This window comes from Macaca nemestrina, chromosome 18, assembly GCF_043159975.1.
Source record: "Macaca nemestrina isolate mMacNem1 chromosome 18, mMacNem.hap1, whole genome shotgun sequence".
NCBI lineage: Eukaryota > Metazoa > Chordata > Mammalia > Primates > Cercopithecidae > Macaca > Macaca nemestrina.
Genome location: NC_092142.1, coordinates 65,959,175 through 65,977,685, shown reverse-complemented (window position 1 = coordinate 65,977,685; position 18,511 = coordinate 65,959,175). Strand labels below are relative to the sequence as shown.

The window sequence follows — 18,511 nt, the reverse complement described above, 5'->3', positions numbered from 1 at the left end:
ACTTTCCCCCTGGGAAACCGGTGCCCTGAGAGGCAAGTTGGTCAGAGGTAGGGGCATAAGGGGGAATATTAGGGCCTATGGGACAGGCATACAGCCTCTTAATGACAGAGAGAATATACTTGGGTGAAACCAAGAGGCCAATTGAACATAATTGGCCACCTTGGCACACTGAGATAAAATATGAGGTTTTTGCAGAGCGGGGCAGGAGAAAAGTTTAGGGACAACAATGAGGTAAGTAGGAAAATAATCATGTGGACACACACGGTGAGTTCGGGGATGCTCAGGGGGTTGAAAGGTTGGCAGGGGAACTCTGAAAGGTGAGAGGACATCTCCCTGGATAGAGAGGCCCCTGGGAGCCAGGGGACAGGAATCTCTTGGCAAGTGTGCTAATATCCTGCGAGTATGGGCCTTACAGTGTCTGTAAACCACTGAGAAGAAGAGCAAACTTCAGGAGACGGGCCACTGAGGAAGCAGCTTGGCTTTCCTGGCCACTGTGCAGGCAGCCCAGGCTCAGGGGCCTATGGACAAGCCCAGTCTTGCTTCTTACAAAAGCGGGGTGAGTCACCTCTGCAGGACATCAATAGTTGGATGGGTGGCTTGTTTTTTTTTGTTTGGTTGGTTGGCTGGTTTTTTTGAGATGGTGTCGCACGTTGTTGCCCAGGCTGGAGTGCAGTGCTGTGATCTCGGCTCACTGCAACCTCCGCCACCCTGGATCAAAGGATTCTCCTGCCTCAGCCTCCTGAGTAGCTGTGATTACAGGAGCCTGCCACCATGCCTATCTAATTTTTGTATTTTTAGTAGAGATGGGGTTTCACCATATTGGCCAGGCTGGTCTTGAACTCCTGACCTCAGGTCATCCCCCAACCTTGGCCTCCCAAAAGTGCTGGGATTACTGGTGTGAGCCACTGCCCCCGGCAAAAGGTTGCCATCTGTTAACCAGAGAACAAGTCTTGCCAGACACCAAATCTGCTGGCACCTTGATCCTCGATGTCCAAACCTCCAGAATTATAAACAATATATTTCTGTCATTATAAGGTACCTAGTTTATAATATCAACCTGTAGTATTTTATTTAAGTTTTATATCAGTGGAGGAAACTATATTTTTTTGAGATAGGGTCTTGCCGTGCTGCCCAGGCTGCAGTGTAGTGGTACAATCACCACTCACTGCAGCCTTGACTGCCCAGACTCACTGATTTGCCGGCCTCAGCCTCCTGAGTAACTGAGACTACAGGTGTGTGCCACCACATCCAAATAATTTTTGTATTTGTTTGTAGAGATGGCATTTCTCCATGCTGCCTAGGTTGGTCTCGAACTCCTGGGCTCAAGCTCAGGAGGCCCACCTCAGCCTGCAAAAGTGCTGGGATTAAAGGCATGAGCCACCATTTCCGGACTAACTGGTAACTTTACTTATTTATTAATTTAATTTATTTATTTATGAGGCAGGGTCTTGCTCTGTGACCCAAACTGGAGTGCAGTGGTGCAATCTTGGCCCACTGCAACCTCTGCCTCCTGTGTTCATGTGATTGTCGTGTCTCAGACTCCCAAGTAGCTGACATTCTAGGTGTGCACCATAAAGCCTGGATAATTTTTGTATTTTTAGTAGAGACAGGGTTTCACCATGTTGGCCAGGCTGGTCTCAAACTCCTGGCCTCAAGTGATCCGCCCACCTTGGCCTCTCAAAGTGCTGGGATTATAGGTGTGGGCCATTGCACCTAGCCTAGCCAGTAGTATTTTTGCTATAGCAGCTGAATGGACTAAGACACTAGGATTCCGGTATCCAGGTTTTCTGTTGGACACTCACAGATATAAGAGCACCTGGGGCTTGTGGAGAGGCAGACAGAAGCTTTTTTAAGAATTTATTTTTACTTTTTTAAGACCTCTCAGGGATGAACGGACATAGGCTTCTCACACTCAGGTGTGGGCAACATTCTTCAGACGACCTCCCTCAAAATGGGAAAGGCCTGGGGGCTCAGAGGAGAGAAGAGAGAAGGCAGGGAGAAGGTGGAGGTGAGGGACGACAGTGCCTAGGGCTCAGTGGGTTGTTGGTGAGGATGGGTTTCCACTGGGGGGATCTATCTAGTGTCTTATCAGAGCTCACTGTGGGGATCTATCTAGTGTGTCTAAAAAGAGAGGACCCGTGGCAGGTTTGGCAACTGACATCATGCAGTAGCTTCTTCTATTCTCTTTTTTTGAATGGAGTCTCACTCTTGTTGCCCAGGGTGGAGTGCAGTGGCACAATCTTGGCTCACTGCAACCTCTGCCTCCTGGGTTCAAGGGATTCTCCTGCCTCAGCCTCCTGAGTAGCTGGGATTACAGGTGTGCACCACTGTGCCCATCTAATTTTTGTATTTTTCAAAGAGAATGGGGTTTCACCATGTTGGCCAGGATCGTCTCTAACTCCTGTCTTCAGGTGATCTGCCCAACTTGACCTCCCAAAAGTGCTGGCATTACAGGCATGAGCCACAGGGACTGGCCTATTATTCTCTTTTTATTTTTAATTTTCTCATGTTCCTTTTCCTTATATTTTGTTTTCTTTGCTTTTTAAAAATCTTTTCTACTTGTCACTGACTTGAAACTCAAAACTTTCCTATTTAGTTTCTAATCACTCTCTCTTTTTTATTTTTTTTTGAGAAGGGGTCTCACTCTGTTGCCCTGACTGGTCTCTAACCTCTGGCCTCAAGCCATCCTCCCATCTCAGCCTCCCCAATAGCTGGGATTACATATATGAGCCCTCATGCCTGAGTAAGTTCTTAATAAATGCTTTCTGAATGGATGGACGGAAGAATGAATGAATGGCTACGTGAATGAAGGAATCAACTTCTTTCTCCTTAGTGGGTGTGTGTTGGCACAGCAGGCTGACGCTCGCCTGTAAGCGAGCCCAACCTCTCCTCCCTGTCACAGGGAGCTACAGCTCTGTGTGTTTCTCTTCAGGCTCCTTGAGCTCCTGCATCTTCTTCTGGGGCAGCGCCTTCTTCCAGAACTGGAACCTGTGGGCCTTCAGAGCCCGGCCCACTGCAGGCTGTAGGTTCAGCTGCAGGTATTGCTCCTCCTGGTCGAACAGCGGCCAGTGTGGCAGACCCTCGCCGTTGGGGTTCCTGTAGACATGCCGTCCCAGCAGGGCGATACGAAGGTCATTCTGAGCCCCTGGAGCCCAGACCTGAGCACCTGGAGTCTGGTCAGGCAAGGCAGCCAAGCAGGCCAGGTGGGCTTGGGGTAGGAGCGGGGAGGCTTCCAGAAACAGGAAACAAATTCCCTCCAGCTAGTGTCAGCTCTAGTGGGGGCGGGGTGGCTGGCTCTGATGTGTCCCTCTCTCTGGGAGGGAGACCCTGACTGTGGCACAGCACTAGTGCCCACCCTCCAGGTAGAGCAGGGAGATGGAGCGTGTCCACTGCCCCACAGCACTGTCACCCTGTCCAAGTGGGTACCGCAGCTGGGGAAGGGGCTATCATGTGATTAAGGATGTGGGTGTGCTCATGAGGTCACTCCAGACTAGGAGATTGCTGGATGGGCACAAGCCCCCCAACCCGGGGAGGTTGAGGCAGGGGTGTGCCGTCTCACCCGTTTCGAGCAAAGTTGGCCCAGTACTTCATGGTCTTCCTGCTTAGCCGCTCCTCCTCCTCGGTAAATTTAACTGCAGAGAGGAAGGGGACATGTGTCTTAGTCAGGATGGCCCACCTCAGCATTCCAGGTGGAGCTTGTCCATGGCCCCCCAGCCCTTGGTCCCCAGTCCCGTTTCTCTGCTTTTTCTCCCACTGCCCTCAGAAGCCAGTCCTCCCCTTTTACAAACTTTCCCCTTAGCCCAGGCTCTGGCTGACTCCATCCTTCCTGGCCCTGAAGGCCCCTTCTTCCTTCTGCCTATGGGAGTCATTGAAGAAACAAACACGTCCCTGAAACACCTGCTCTGAACCAGGCAGACACCCAAGGGTGGGGAGGGATGGAGGGAACACAGGCCACAGTCTGAAGAGTCATGAATTCTAATCCTGACACAGCCTTTGGAGCTGTAACATCTTGGACACCTGATCTCATCCTGTCTCTGAGCCTCGGTTTCCTTATCTGGGCAGTGAGGACAATTAATCACCCCTCAGGGACCCAGCCAGGGACCCAGCCCACTTCCCGGGAAACGAAGAAGACTCACCATAGTTGCCCCAGAAGAAATTTCCGAAAACAAAAGGAAGCTCATCAGCATGGTCTGCCTTCACGTGCGGCGGCCTAATGTTCTTGACCCAGCTGGGCTGATGCTGGAACTCATAGAAGTACACAGGGGCCTGGGAACCTGTGGGGTGGACAGCCCGTGACACAGTGGCCCCTCCCCTGAAGACTTCTTGCCTCACCCATGGGGATAAGATACCCAGGTCCAAAGCTGGCTGGAATCTGGACAGTGGGGTGTGGAGCCCCAGGCTGGGGCAGGAGCAGAGGAAGAGACTTGGGATAAATCATGGCCTCGGACTTCTTAGCTGTATCATCTTGGGCAAGTCACTGAAGGTCCCTAACTTCAATTTCCTCATCTGTGAAACGGGGAAATGTCTGTCTCTTGGGCTAGCCATGAGGATTTACTGCAGTGATGGACCTCAAGTGTCCGCGGAGCCCAATAAACATGAGTGGGGACCCGGATAGCAGCAGGTCTCACCTAGGACCCACAGCCCTGAGCTGTACCCCTGCCAGTCAGGCCTTAGGGCCAAATATACTCACGCTGAAAATGTGCTACTTGGAGTGCAGGGATCACAAACATGGAGTCTGCCATCATCTCCTGCAACTGGGCTTGGAGGCTCCGGGGTTCCCCATTGTCCCCATGGTACTCTTCCATCAGCAGGTCACCAAATGTAGGCGGCAACATCTACCCCAGGTGGATCAGGAAGAGGCAGGTTAGGCTGGATGTCAGGGGCAGGGAGGAGGTGGCCTCGAGCTTGGGGAGACGGACCGTGAAATGAACAGGAAGAGGGAGCAAAGGTGAGGCTCTGAGGTGACCCCACCCCCAAGTACACACACACTCGGGCCTTTGCTCATGGGGGTCACTACATAGGCAGGGTATCTGGGGGTTGAATTTCCTCTGCCTCAGGACAGAAGAGGCGCCCCTCTCCATTGGCGAGGGACCCCAGGAGCCTTACCATCAGCGTTAACATTTTCTGCAGAACAGCCTGGAAGGCCTCTCTGTCCATTTCCTTCTGGGTGTCATAGATACCCGTGACCTGGGTGGCCAAGAGAGAGTCTGTAGTTGGGGATGGGATGAGGCTGGAACTACAAAGCCCTGAACACTCCCCACTACCAGATGGGCTCCCCAGGCACTTGAGGGCTTGGGTTGGGCCTCACTTTGGGGATGATCCAGCCGAATTCATCGTTGTTGATACCAATGATGCTGGGGACAGCTTGAAAGTCGGCAGAGGCCAGCAGCTCCTGGGGATGCCTGGGCAGGAAGACCCCATCGACTACACCAGGGATCATCATGTTGAACGGCTGAGGGGCAATGCAAGGTAAGGGAACAAGGTCAGGTCCCAGACACCTTCCGATGACCACTGAGTACCTTCCACTCCTTCCTGGTTCACCTCCAGATGCTCATATCCACCCCAGGAGATAAATGCCTGGCTCGGGCATGCACCAACCTTCAGTCCCCACCCAGGGCTATGATACCCAGGAATGCAGATGAGGTGCCCAGGGAATATGAGGAGCATGCAGGCCCGAGAGCCCCATGCCTATTGCACCCCTTCCTCTACACCCACATCTGCTTAGACCGACCTTGTTAATTGCAAGAATCTCCTCTTTACTCTTGCCCCGCAGGCAGTTCACCAGGGCCTCAGAGTCAACTTGCTCACAAGCAGACAGGCTGGCCACCACCTGGAAAGGGAGCAGGCAGGAGCTGGCTCATCCTTCCAGGTAGAGGAGGGGAGTTTGCCCAATGCCCTGGCCAAGAACAGGGGCACCCCAAATCTCACAGGGTATTCCATATAAATTTCTGCAGGTCTGACACTATTCCAACTCAGAAGTCCCAGAAAGAAGGACCATCCCATCTGCCTAGATGGTTCTCCTCATGATGGGGATCCCTAGGGTGACAACTTTGCACAGAGGCCACAGAACAAACTTGGCCTCTGCAATGGCAGAAGGATGTGCATTCTGACCCTGGAGCCCCCCAGCAATTCCAAGGTAGGCGGCAGCTCCTGGTGCCTGCTCCTGAATGGCTCTTGTCATCCCTGGTTAACAGACAGAGGCTCTGAGGGGTATGAGAGGAGGTAGCAGGCCTAGGCCTCTGCAGCTGAGGGCACTCACCGTGGAGATAACATCAGCTGAGCTGGCAATGAGGCCAGGCAGCAGGGCCACGCCACTCTCCATGATGGCCCCATGGAAGAGTCCTTGGGACATGGGGGACACAACAAGTGAAGACACACTCGTGCCACCCGCAGACTCGCCAAAAATGGTGACACGGTCAGGGTTGCCTCCAAAGTGGGCGATATTCTGCTGGACCCAGCGTAGTGCGGCCACTTGGTCCAGGTAGCCCCAGTTGCCGGTTGCATGCTTGTCTCCAGTGCTGAGAAGTAGCAGGGACAGGGATCACAGGGCTGTCCTGGCCCTGCTCAGCCCTCGTTGCCCAGCCCAGCCTTAGTCTCACCTGAAGAAGCCCAGGACACCCAGGCGGTACTGGATGGTGACCACCACCACGTCCTCAAAGGCGGCCAGCACGGAACCATCATACATGGAAGCCATGCCAAAAACAAGCCCACCACCGTGGATCCACACCATCACCTGGGGAAATCAAGGCAGCTACCATGATGCTCCAACCCAGCCTGAACCCCACCAGGGCCACTAGCTAGACCAACCAGTGCTTTGCCTCTGTCTACCTCCCCATTAGAACTTCAGCACAAATAAATTATGTGGGCCACAGGCTAGGCATCGAAGATCTATCAGGAAGACCAGGCCTCCAAACCTTTGTGTTCTACCCCTTGTTTCAAAGCATGGTTTCCTTAGTCCGAGAAAACACACCAAAGTGGAAAGAAAAGGGGTGATGGCTCCACATGAATATTAATAAAACATGTCGTTAGCCTGAAGAACATAGACCTCGTTTGAACAGAAAATGTTTTAAAAATTAGGTCCGCAGTCTCAGCTACTCAGGAGGCTGAGGTGAGAAGATCGCCCAGGAATTTGAGGTTACTGAGAGCTATGTTCATGGCACTGCATTTTAGCCTGGGCTACAGAGCAAGATGCCATCTCTAACAAAAAAAACTTTTTGTGAGTGCCCATTCTCATAGACCCAACAGATTATCCATGGCTGGGATTCTTGGTAACCTCAAGGTGCAGCCCTTGGGCACTTGAGTGGATGTCCTGGGTGTGAGTTGGCTGGGTGAGTCCTGGGTCCAGCCCAGAGCCACAGCCTTTGACCTCTGGCAGCAGCCAGAACTCTGTGACCCCATGTCCAGGGGCCAGCTGCCCAGCCTGGGTAAGGAGCATTTCCTGGACCTGACAGTGAGAAGTTTCTCAGTATGGTCCCCTCTGCAGCAGGGCCTGAGCTAATATTGTCCTTTCCAGCTTCTTGCAGAACTGTCCTCCAACTCCCAGTGAACTGTGGCCTGACACTCACTGGTAGGTTAGAGCCTTTGTGGCTGTAGGCCGGCGTGTAGATGCTGAGGTACAGGCAGTCCTCGGACATGGAGATGGAAGGGATGGTCACATTGACTTGGCTCTGAACCTCTGAATCCGTTATGGTGAGGTCCTGAAGACACCTGGTAACCAGAGCAAACAATCAGTCCAGCGGCCGCATCATGGCCAAAACCAGACCCTGGGTTCAGATGTGCCCCCAACCACCCTCAGCCCCTTCTCACATTCTGCTCACACATGATCCCTCTCAAAAATCCCTTCCCACCAAGTTACAGGCCACAGGCTCTGGGGAAGCTGGGATGGAGCTTGGACTTCCAGGGAGGTCTTGAGGTCATTGAGGACCTTGGGTATCATTCCTCCCAACATTGGAAACCTTAACTCTCAGGGGTTTCTCTGAGAACCATTGGCTGCATGTGTTGACATTCACCACTATATCGCTGTACCCCCTCAGGCCTGGGACAGGGGAGTAGCCCACATATGTGTGCTACATGAGTGAATGGATGTTAATTTCTCATGAGAAGGGCAGTGGGATGTCTCTCATCCCAAGTCTAAACTCTCAAAAACTCATCATTCCCACATGGCCTCCAGTAGGAAAAATATACACGTCTCTTGGCCAATGGCTCCTGGCCCTGTCAGTGGACACAGTGACTGTGGAGAGTGCAGGTCCCCAGGAAGCTACCACTACTGTTCTCTTCAGCTATTTGCAACATCTGCCACTAGAGTTAGGGGCTCCTACAAGGTTCATAGAGCCAACCCAAATCTTCCCCAGAGACACCATCTGCCACTGGTGGCAGAGAAAGCTTGGCATAACCAGAATCTGGGGAGATCTGTGTGTCTGTCCCTCCCTTCAGCACCTGGAGCCCATGTCTTCTGAATGCCAAGCTTTAAGCCAGGAGTCTGAGAAGTTATTTGGCCCTCCTGAGCCTCAGCATGGTCATTGGAAAAATGCACGTGGGAATCCATGAAACTCAGAAGGAAAACTGGCTGTGGGGGTTGAAATGAAATGACAACTGCAGCCTAGGTGAGCTCAGAGCACCCCACCCCTGCCCCAGTGTCTGGAACTCCCTGGACCCCTGGGAGAGCTTACGCATCCGGATGGGTGGTTCCATCCCTCACACCACTCCAAGATTCAGGGGGTTCAGGGGGTGCAAATCGCAGCGGACCTAGAGGTGGCTTGGCAAAGGGAATTCCCAGGAAGGTATGGACCCCCGCATCAGCGCTCTTCACATGGACGAGACTCCCCAGCACCTGGCCCGTGTGTGTGGTCCGGATGGGACTGGCAGAGTCCTGGCCTGTGGGCAGAGAGACAGATATCACAGTTGGGTCTGTCCAATCGGTTGCTCTACAGACTGTTGGTATTGCTGCCTCCTTGCCATCCTCAGCTCAGCTCAAGGTATCCTGATGTATAAACACAGGCTTTACAAACTTCCTGCCTGTAACAGTCCCTTCCCGCTCTGCCTTCCTGGGCCTGTCTCCATCCCACCAGGCTGAGGCTTCTTGGGGCCCGGCATCATCATTCAGCCCTAGGACCTTCAAACAAAGGGTCACATGCCCTTGTTGGGACTAGAGTGTCCTTTCAACTGTGTGCCAGGTCACGTGACAGTAGGATGATGGTGGGAATTGGGCAGGCAAGGTTCCTGTCCTCAGGGATGTCACGTCCAAGGTAGCAAGAAATGACATAAATAAAGCATCCTCCTAACCATGAGTGATGTTGGTGAAAGAGCTACAAGAGAGAAGTATGGCTGTGACTGGGACATAAAAAGCACTGCAGCGGCCTGGGGACCATAGTGAGACTCTGTCTCTGCAAAAAAAATCAAGAAAATAAATTATCGGGGTGTGTTGGTGCATACCTGTAGTCCCAGCTACTTGACCGGCTAAGGTGGGAGGACTGCTTGAGCCTGGGAGGTTGAGGCTACATGAGCCATGATCGGGTCACTGCACTCCAGCCTGGGTGACAGTGAGAACCTGTCTCAAGAAAAACAAAAACAAAAACAAAAAAGCACAGCCTCTGGGTGTGGTGGTATGGGCCTGTATTGGCATGGTGGTGTGGGCCTATATTCCCAGCTACTCAGCTACTCAGGAGGCTAAGGCAGAAAGGGTTCCATGCTGCATGAGCTATGATCTGGCCCTTGTACTCTAGCCTAGGCAACAAAGCAAGACACAGTCTCCAACAATAAAAACATAGCATGACTGCTGTAGGGATCAAGGAGGGAGAAAGTGACTGAAAATCACCTAACAGAGAAAATCAGTCCCCTTAATAGATAAAACGTTTCTACAAACAAAGAATATGACACCTACACAAAAGGAAAAGCAGCATAAGAATATGTTCAGAATAAGCAATACAAATCAGTATCTCTCAAATAAACAGAGATCTTTACCTCATTCATAGTAAGAGTAATGCACATTGAATTCTCACTGTGATGTCAACCACTCATTTTGTCGTATCACAAAAAGCAAGGCAACTAGATATTACATATTTTCTTTCAGAAGTACACAGCACCACATGTGAAGTAGTCCTCCAAAAAACAAAACAAAATAAAACCTAAAACCCAAATCTGATTATGCCTCTAAAATATAAATACAAGTTTACAGGGTCGACAGGGGACAGAAGAACAGTTAGAAGACTCCGCTGGGATGCAATCAGCAAAACCTAAATGGTGGGATCCTCTCCAGAACAAATAAACTGGTTTCTTCAACATGCAACAAAATTTAGAAAGAACATAAAAGAGAGGCAGAAGGTAAATTTGGAGACTGAAAGAGATTCAAGAAACACATAAAAATGACATATGATAAGAAGTGTTGGTAAGGAAGCGGAAAACTTGGAACTTTCATACATTGCCGGTGGGAAGGTAAAATGGTGCAGCTGCTTTGGAAAACAGTCTGGCAGTTTTTCAAGGGATTAAACATAGAGTTGCCATATGACTCAGCAATTTCATTTCTAAGTATAAATCCAAGAGAATTGGCGGGACATGGAGGCTCACGCCTGTAATTCGAGCACTTTGGTAGATCAAGGTGGGCAGATCACCTGCGGTTAGGAGTTTGAAACAAGCCTGGCTGATATGATGAAACTCTATCTCTACTGCAAATACAAAAATTAGCCATGTGTGGTGGCGTGTGCTTGTAATTCCAGCTACTTGGGAGGGTGAGGCATGAGGATCCCTTGAACCTAGGGGGCAGACATTGCAGTGAGCCTGGGCGACAGAGTGAGACTCTGTCTCAAAAAAAAAAAAAGAAAAAAAGAAATGCCTACCAATTTGCAAAGTAGGAACCTTATTTGAATCCTGATTTAAAAAAAAAACAAACTTGTATTAATACAAGTATCATTTATAAACATTAAAAGAATATTCGATTATATATTTGATTAAATTGAGAACTGTATGTTATGGAAATACACACATACATTTATGTTACTTTTGTTTTAGTAGGACATGATGAAAAATTTACAGATGAGATGATATCTGGGATTTGTTTCAAATAACGGTGCAAGGGGGAGGTGGCCATCCAGAAAACACCCGGTTATATTCAACCTGAGAAAGCTGATTTAAAACAAAAACAAAAACAAGATCTTTGTCATTGCTGAAGGTGGACAACGGGTACGTTGGATTTGGTACATTACTCTTTCTACCTCAGACTTGGCTCATCCCTTGGTGCTGTGCAGCCCTCTAGCAGCCTTGACCCTCTCTGTGCCTCAGGAAGGTTCACCTGCTGTAGTTATTCCCACCAGCTCCCACCTACCTGGCACCTTCCCTTTTGGAATCTCAGGTTCTGTTTCTGTAGGGTTTGGGAAATCTGAGCCCATTTCCATAATAAAAAGTCCAAACACAGGCCAGGCGCAGTGGCTGACGTCTGTAATTCCAGCACTTTGGGAGGCTGAGGTGGGTGGATCACTTGAGATTAGGAGTTCAAGACCAGCCTGGCCAACATTGTGAAACCCCATCTCTACCAAAAGATACAAAAATTTGCTGGGTATGGTGCCGTGTGCCTGTAGACCCAGCTATTTGGGAGGCTGAGGCATGAGAATCGCTTGAACCCACCAAGCAGAGGTTGCAGTAATTCGAGATGGCACCACTGCACTCAAGCCTGAGCGACAGAGTGAGACCCTGTCTCAAGAAAAAAAAAAAAAAAGTCAAAAAACAAAACAGCCTTAGGGAGCTAATGCCAACCTACACCTGTCAGTTTAACATGGATCAATATGTTTGATGCCACCTGGTGTGGGTGAGGCCGGGCTCAGTAGACATTTACAGGCACCAGACAGGACATTTTAACAATGTCTCCAAGTCAAAAGGCCCACTCCTCTCCCCAGTAACACGCTCCTGCACACAATTCCTTGCTGGAGGGGATGTCTATCCAGGTAATTCCCTGTGGCCACTGATGCCTGATGGTTGTTACAGCAAAGGACATCACCTGCTGAAATGTCCCTGGTTAGAGACCTGTTACATCAACTCATGTAATAAAGAGATTCATTACTTGCTTCATCCTTGAGAAGCCCTTCCATTAATCAGTATGAAGAAGCTCTACCATGTAGGGGTGTGTGGAGGCCACCCTATGTGTTAGAAAGTGGAAAAGCCCTGCCCCAGAAGTAGGTGATTTTATGACCATTTAGGTGAAAATCAAGGACAAGTACACACATCTTTTCTTGTGTAAATTGCTGGGCACTGTGTGTACTGCAGTGTGAACAGGCAGTTTCCAGTGCATGCCATGGGGACTTTGATGACCCCTCAGGAGAAGCCAGGACTGGTTGGGTAAAAAGAGTACAGCACACATCACCTGTACCCTCCTATGGCTTGTCAATTATTTTTTCCTGAATGTGGGTCCAACCCAAAATTGTGTGTGTGTATGTGTGTGTGTGTGTGTATGTGTATGTGTGTATATATTGCCAGACAAGGTCTCCATCTGTTGCCCAGGCTGGAGTGCAGTGGTGCGATTACAGCTCACTGCAGCCTCAGCCTCCTAGGCTTGAGATCCTCCCATCTCAGCCTCCTGAGTAGCTGGGAGTACACATGTGTGCCACCATGCCTGACTCTTTTTTTTTTTTTTGGATAGAGACAAGTCTTGTTGCCCAAGCTGGTCTCTAACTCCTAGCCTTAAGTGATCCTCCCATCTCCATCTCTCAAAGTGCTGGGATAACAGGTGTGAACCACTGTGCCTGGCCCAAAATATTTTAAAAGGTAGCCATCTGTGAGGCCGGGCAAATCTTCATGCCTGGGCTCCTGGTGAACTCTAGAATGTGGTCAAGGGCAGGAATGAGAGGAAGCCCTGCAGGAGTGCATAATGGGGCGGGGGGAGTATGGACTCCACCTGGGCAGATTAAATTGGGAAAGGCTCAGGAGAGACAGTCAGATCATACACTTAGGAGAGTTTCGGGTGAGAGGACCAAAGGCCGAAACACTCCCGGAGTTTCTGATAAGGGCCTGGAGAAGCCTGGCAGACACACAGAGCCATCATCTTTGCCCCGGAAGCCAAGTTGTGTACTTGCCCAGGATGAGGTAAATGGCGTGAGGGACACCACGAGCTCTTTGGCTTTTTTTTTTTTTAAGACAGATTTTTGCTTTATCACCCAGGCTGGTGGAGTGCAGTAGTGCGATGAAGGTTCACTGCAGCCTCAACCTCCCCTGCTAAAGTGATCCTCCCACCTCAACCTCCCAAGCAGCTGGGACTACAGGTCACAGGCCACCACAGCCCACTAATTTCTTTTAATCTTTTGTACACTCTGAGTCTCACTATGTTGCCCAGGCTGGCCTCCAACTCCGGGGCTCAAGCGATTCTCCCCCTCGGTCTTCCAAGGGGTTGGGATTACAGGCGTGAGTCAATCGCACCCAGCCACTTCGGCCTCTTGGATCTTCTTTAGGATCTGGCACCCGGGGGCTTCTGTTCCCCAAGGACCACTAACCTTGTCTGAGGCCCCTTTGGAGGAGTCAGGGCGCCCCCCTGGCTAAGGACGCAACACACTCAGAGCCAGATGCTTTGAGAAGCTGTTATTGTTATTATCGGCCAGCAGCACCGGCTACGGCCACAATCATGAGGGAAATGGACTGAATCCCCGCACCCCCAATCCCTCACCCACTCGGACCCAAGGCTCCCGACTCGGCCTGGCATGTCCCGGCGCTCCTGGGGCCCCTGTAGTCCGCTGGCTCCTCACCGTGGTGTCCCGCAGCCCGAACCTTTCCGCGCTTCTAGGAGCCCACCTTGGGTGGCTGGGAGGCGTCGCGTGGGGCTCATGAGTTCCACGCTGTCATCTCCACCAGCTCCCACCTCCCAGGCGCCTTCCCTCCCGTACTGTCAGGTTCTGCCTCCGCAGCGCCTTCCCTCCCGTACTGTCAGGTTCTGCCTCCGCAGCATTTGGCAGATCTGACTCCAGTCCCTGTCGCCCCTCCGCGGGAGCCTCACCCTGGCCCTGGACGAGAAGCAACAGGAGCCCACAGGCCACCGCACTCAGCCGCGCGCGAAGTCGGTGCAGTCGCATGGTCGGCTCGCTGGTCTCGGTTCGCTGCCGGTGGACACGCCGCTGTTCACCCAGAGACTGCCCCGGATTTGGCCTCGCCCAGCCTCGGAGTTTGGACTGGGCAAAGAGTGCGCGGGGTGCGCTGGCTTGGGCCAGGAAAAGGTGGGTCTGGCAGGAGTTCAGGATCCCCACAGATGGAGAAATGGGAAGGAACTTGATCGGGGTGAAGGAACCGCTTGAGCAAAAGCAGGGAGGCCTGAAGGCGCCCTTCATTCTGGAAACTCCTCCTTGCTTTCGGGACTCAGTCTCCTGGGTTCCCCATCCGGTCCCTCATCCCCTTACAGTCCAGGGTCTGAGGGTCTCCGCGGTCCCCTCCCTACTCAGTCATGCCCTTCTTTCGAAACGTACACGTGACCGCGGCACTTCTTATGGAGCGCCCCCCTTTGCCTCTGTGGCTTTCAGTTTCCTCACCTCCCGCGGAGACCACGGCCATGGTCATTTATCCACTTGACAAACATTTCACGAGCGCCTGCCGGTCCGAGCGATGAGGACACCGCACTCCCGGGCCTATGGTGCAGCAGGGGACCCAGGCGGCTCACCAGGAGGTCCCGAGACACAAGGAGCCCTGCCAGGCCAGAGGCGACCAACCGTCGTGGATACAGGAGCTCTCGGCCAGCCCGACTTCCCGGAGGAGGCGGTGTGGGGACCACCTCCGACCGCCTTTTGTGCCCCCTGAGACCTGGCTCTGGCCTCTACGTTTCAGCCCGCTATGGGCTCGCATGACCCAGCGCCACCGGGGTCCCTTCTCAGCGCCTTTGCTCCAGCGACCATCACGTTCCCGGTTCCGCGCAGCCAGCATCGTGGTCACGGTTTCTCTCACACCTCAGGCGGAAAACCCCCAACGCGGCGTGTCCCTCGTGCGACCCCGTCGCCACGCCACGCCCCCTTCCCGTTCTCCGGAAGTGCGCGGGTAGGAGCGGAAGCGCACGCCCGCTAGGGTTGGCGGTGGTGATTCCGCGATGGTAGGCGGCGGCGGGGTCGGCGGCGGTGGCCTCCTGGAGAATGCCAACCCCCTCATCTACCAGCGCTCTGGGGAGCGGCCTGTGACGGCAGGCGAGGAGGACGAGCAGGTTCCCGACAGCATCGATGCACGCGAGATCTTCGATATCCGCCGCTGCTGGGCGCGGGAGGGTTCCGGGGGCTTGCGGTCGGGGGGAGCAGTGATGTCCAGCGGCTGGTGGAGCCGCATCCCAGCTGGGCGTTCCTGGCAGAAAGTTCTGAGCGGGCAAGGGCGCAGAGTCCCTTTTCCTTCACTTCCCACATCTGATTCGCTCCATCAATGACCCGGAGCATCCACTGACGCTAGAGGAGTTGAATGTAGTAGAGCAGGTGCGGGTTCAGGTGAGTCACTTCCAAGGGGAGCGAATTGCTCCAGAGAGTCAGAAAGGTTTCTGTGCACCAGGAGCTGGCGTGCTCTCCGCTCACGGACACCGAAGGGTATCTGTGGGAAGGGAGATTGTTCTGCTTATTTTATGGGTGTTGAAGCTGAGGCCCATGGAAGTTGGATGATTTGCCCAAAGCAACAAACTAAGAGGGGCCTTGGGCTGAGGGTGGTTGACTCTTGACATGTTCCCTCCATAACCAGGTTAGCGACCCCGAGAGTACAGTGGCTGTGGCCTTCACACCAACCATTCCGCACTGCAGCATGGCCACCCTTATTGGCCTGTCCATCAAGGTCAAGCTTCTGCGCTCTCTTCCTCAGCGTTTCAAGGTCAGTTGGAGCTGAGCCTCGGGAGTGGGACCAGGCATTGAGGATCTACTGCTGAGGATAGGGACTGGGAGAGCATGAACATGGAGAGGACATCAGAGTGGGGCCTGGAAGGATCCCAATTAGCAGAGAGGAAACTGGGAGGAAGCTTTTCAAGTCGATATGACAAGAATAAAGATCTGAGCTGGAAAGTGGAGAAAAGTATTGAAGAGTGTGGCAGGAAGGGCAGCAGGGAGCTGCAGATGGGTTTGGACCAGGGATGGGGCACAGGCAGGCCTTTAAATCAGCAGTAGTGGGCAAGTTCTTTGGATAGAATTGGAATAGCTAGGGCCGGGCACGGTGGCTCACGCCTGTAATCCCAGCACTTTGGGAAGCTGAGGTGGGTGGATCACCTGAGGTTAGGAGTTGGAGACCAGCCTGGCCAACATGGTGAAACCTCATCTCTACTAAAAATACAAAAATTAGCGGGGCGTGGTGGCGTGTGCTGTGGTCCCAGCTACACGGGAGACTGAGGCGGGAGAATCAAATTGAACCTGGGAGACAGAGGTTGCAGTGAGCTGAGATCGCGCTACTGCACTCCAGCCTGGGAAAGACTCATTCTTGGGAAAAAAAAAAAAAAAAAAAAAGAATTGGAATACCTGTGGATGGGTTTGGGGTGCAATGGAAGGGCCAGAGTCCAAAGGTATGATTAGGAGGAAGGATCAGCTGGAGATGGTGCCTGAGGGTTTGGGGGCTGCAGGGAAAAGTGTGGGTCAGTGGGTGGGTGTTCAGGCCCTGGTTATCTCCCTCCCAGATGGACGTGCACATTACTCCGGGGACCCATGCCTCAGAGCATGCAGGTAAGGGTGGACTGGTGGTGAGGGTATTGGCCCAGGCACCCTAAGCAGTCTGAGGCTTCCCCTTTGCCCAGGAGTCTATCGGCAAGACAGGGAATGGGTAACTTCGTGAGTGAAATTGCCAGAGACTCCTCAGTGTAGGTTATAGCCTAGACCAAAGCTGGCCTGACAAGAATCTCCTGTGCTTACCATGTCCTCTTCTCCCAAATCCCTTTCACCAAATATACAGGACCAGAGTGTGTCAGACTTCAGCAGCGTGGGAGGCAGCCAGGGGGAGGGATCCTAAGAAGGCAGGCTAGGTGGGCTCAGGTGGTTGAAGTAGCCTGATCAAGGTGTGGGGTCCTGGGAAGGAGGTGACAGGAGGGCTCTGTTGCTGCAGGGGACATATCCTATACAGAGGTTCAGAGGTAGGGCTGGCTAGCACTCTGGCCAGAGCCTAGCTTTGACTCTGCCTTCCCCACACTCTCCTTCCCACCTAGTGAACAAGCAACTTGCAGATAAGGAGCGGGTGGCAGCTGCCTTGGAGAACACCCACCTCCTGGAGGTTGTGAATCAGTGCCTGTCAGCCCGCCCCTGAGCCTGGCCTTTGGCCCCTCAACCTGCATACTGGTGTCCTGGTCCCAGCTCCTGCCAGGGCTCTTACCTTTGTTTTCTTGAATCACTCACAATGAGAAACTAACATTTTGCTTTTTGTAATAAAGTTAATTTATATTCAGTTCCCAGCATGCTTTGGTGTCTTTCATCTTGGTGGAGTCCTTTGGAGTTTGAGGGAGGATGGTGGTGGTAAGTGCCTCTGAAGGGTGGTGTACTTGCAACTTTAAGTAAAACAAAATCAAAATGGAAAGAGTAGTGTATGAATGTGCCTGTATGCTCACCACCACCACTAGAGTCAATAGTTGTTGACATATTACACACTGGCCTTATTTATGTGTGCATATATAAACATCAGTATATTTGCGAGTAAGCTGCAGAGACTTGACTCTTCACTTTGAAGTACTGCGGCTCCCTCTAGATGAGTAAGCCTGTATAGCCACAATACTTTCATCTGATCAGAAAATGAACAGTTCTTCAACACCATCTAATACCCAGGCATATCTGGATTTCCCTAATGTGTCATTCATAGTTGTTTTTGTTTTGTTTTTGAAACAGGGTCTTACCCTGTTGCCTAGGCCCAGGTGCAGTGGCAAGATTGTAACTCACTGCAGCCTCCAACTCCTGGGTTCAAGCAATCCTCCAGCCTTGGCCTCCCAAGTAGCTTGGATTAATACAGTGGCACAGTTATACCTTTCTGCAGCCTTGACCTCCTGGGCTCAAGCGATCCTCGCACCTCAGCCTCCCGAATAGCTGGGACTGCAGGCATGCACCACTGTGCCTGGCTAATTTTTAATTTTCTTGTAGAGACAGGGTCTCCTTAGGTTGCCCAGGCCGGTCTCTGGCTCCTGGGCTTAAGTGATCCTCCTGCCTCATCCTCCCAAAATGTTGGGATTACAGGTATGAGCCACCCCAACCAGTCCAATTTAAAAATTTTATTTTTTTTATTTTTTGGTAGAGATGAAGCCTTGCTGTGTTGCCCAGCCTGGTCTCAAATTCTTGTCCTCAAGCAATTCTCTCACCTGGTCTGCCAAAGCACTGGGATTACAGGCTTGAGCATCACACCTAGCTGTTTTTCAGTTTTTTTAATTCAAAAAAACATTTTATCTAGAGGTAGTGTATTGCTCTGCCACCGGGGCTGGAGTGCAGTGATGCGATCAGAGCTCACTGTAGCCTCAACCTCCTAAGTCCAAGTGATCCTCCTGCCTCAGTCTCCTGAATAGCTGGGACTACAGGCATGTGCTACCATGCCAGGCTAATTTTTAAATTTTTTGTAGAGACTGGGTCTGCCT

At 51.9% G+C, this 18,511-nt stretch overlaps 2 protein-coding genes across 3 annotated transcripts; one reads left to right on the top strand and one right to left on the bottom strand.

Moving 5' to 3' along the window:
* Positions 1 to 1,840: 1,840 nt before the first annotated feature.
* On the bottom strand, positions 1,841 to 14,921 carry LOC105491450 (cocaine esterase-like). Of its 2 annotated transcripts, none has more exons than XM_071084713.1 (12): positions 13,970 to 14,921; positions 8,670 to 8,874; positions 7,566 to 7,707; positions 6,600 to 6,733; positions 6,260 to 6,518; positions 5,732 to 5,830; positions 5,309 to 5,452; positions 5,107 to 5,187; positions 4,691 to 4,835; positions 4,137 to 4,274; positions 3,560 to 3,632; positions 1,841 to 3,173 (listed from the first exon to the last, which is right to left on the bottom strand). In XM_071084713.1, the coding sequence occupies exons 1-12, from the start codon at positions 14,295 to 14,297 to the stop codon at positions 3,029 to 3,031; spliced, it is 1,893 nt and encodes a 630-aa protein (XP_070940814.1). In that variant the 5' UTR covers positions 14,298 to 14,921; the 3' UTR covers positions 1,841 to 3,028. The 2 variants fall into 2 exon arrangements, with proteins under 2 accessions (XP_070940814.1, XP_011756235.2); XM_011757933.3 differs by having other exon boundaries at positions 1,841 to 3,096; positions 13,970 to 14,919.
* A 74-nt stretch (positions 14,922 to 14,995) lies between these two features.
* On the top strand, positions 14,996 to 17,343 carry CIAO2B (cytosolic iron-sulfur assembly component 2B). The gene is made up of 5 exons (XM_071084715.1): positions 14,996 to 15,190; positions 15,348 to 15,425; positions 15,670 to 15,795; positions 16,586 to 16,631; positions 17,108 to 17,343. Exons 1-5 carry the CDS (start codon positions 15,044 to 15,046, stop codon positions 17,203 to 17,205), a joined length of 495 nt encoding a protein of 164 aa, XP_070940816.1. The 5' UTR covers positions 14,996 to 15,043; the 3' UTR covers positions 17,206 to 17,343.
* The last annotated feature ends 1,168 nt before the right edge of the window (positions 17,344 to 18,511 follow it).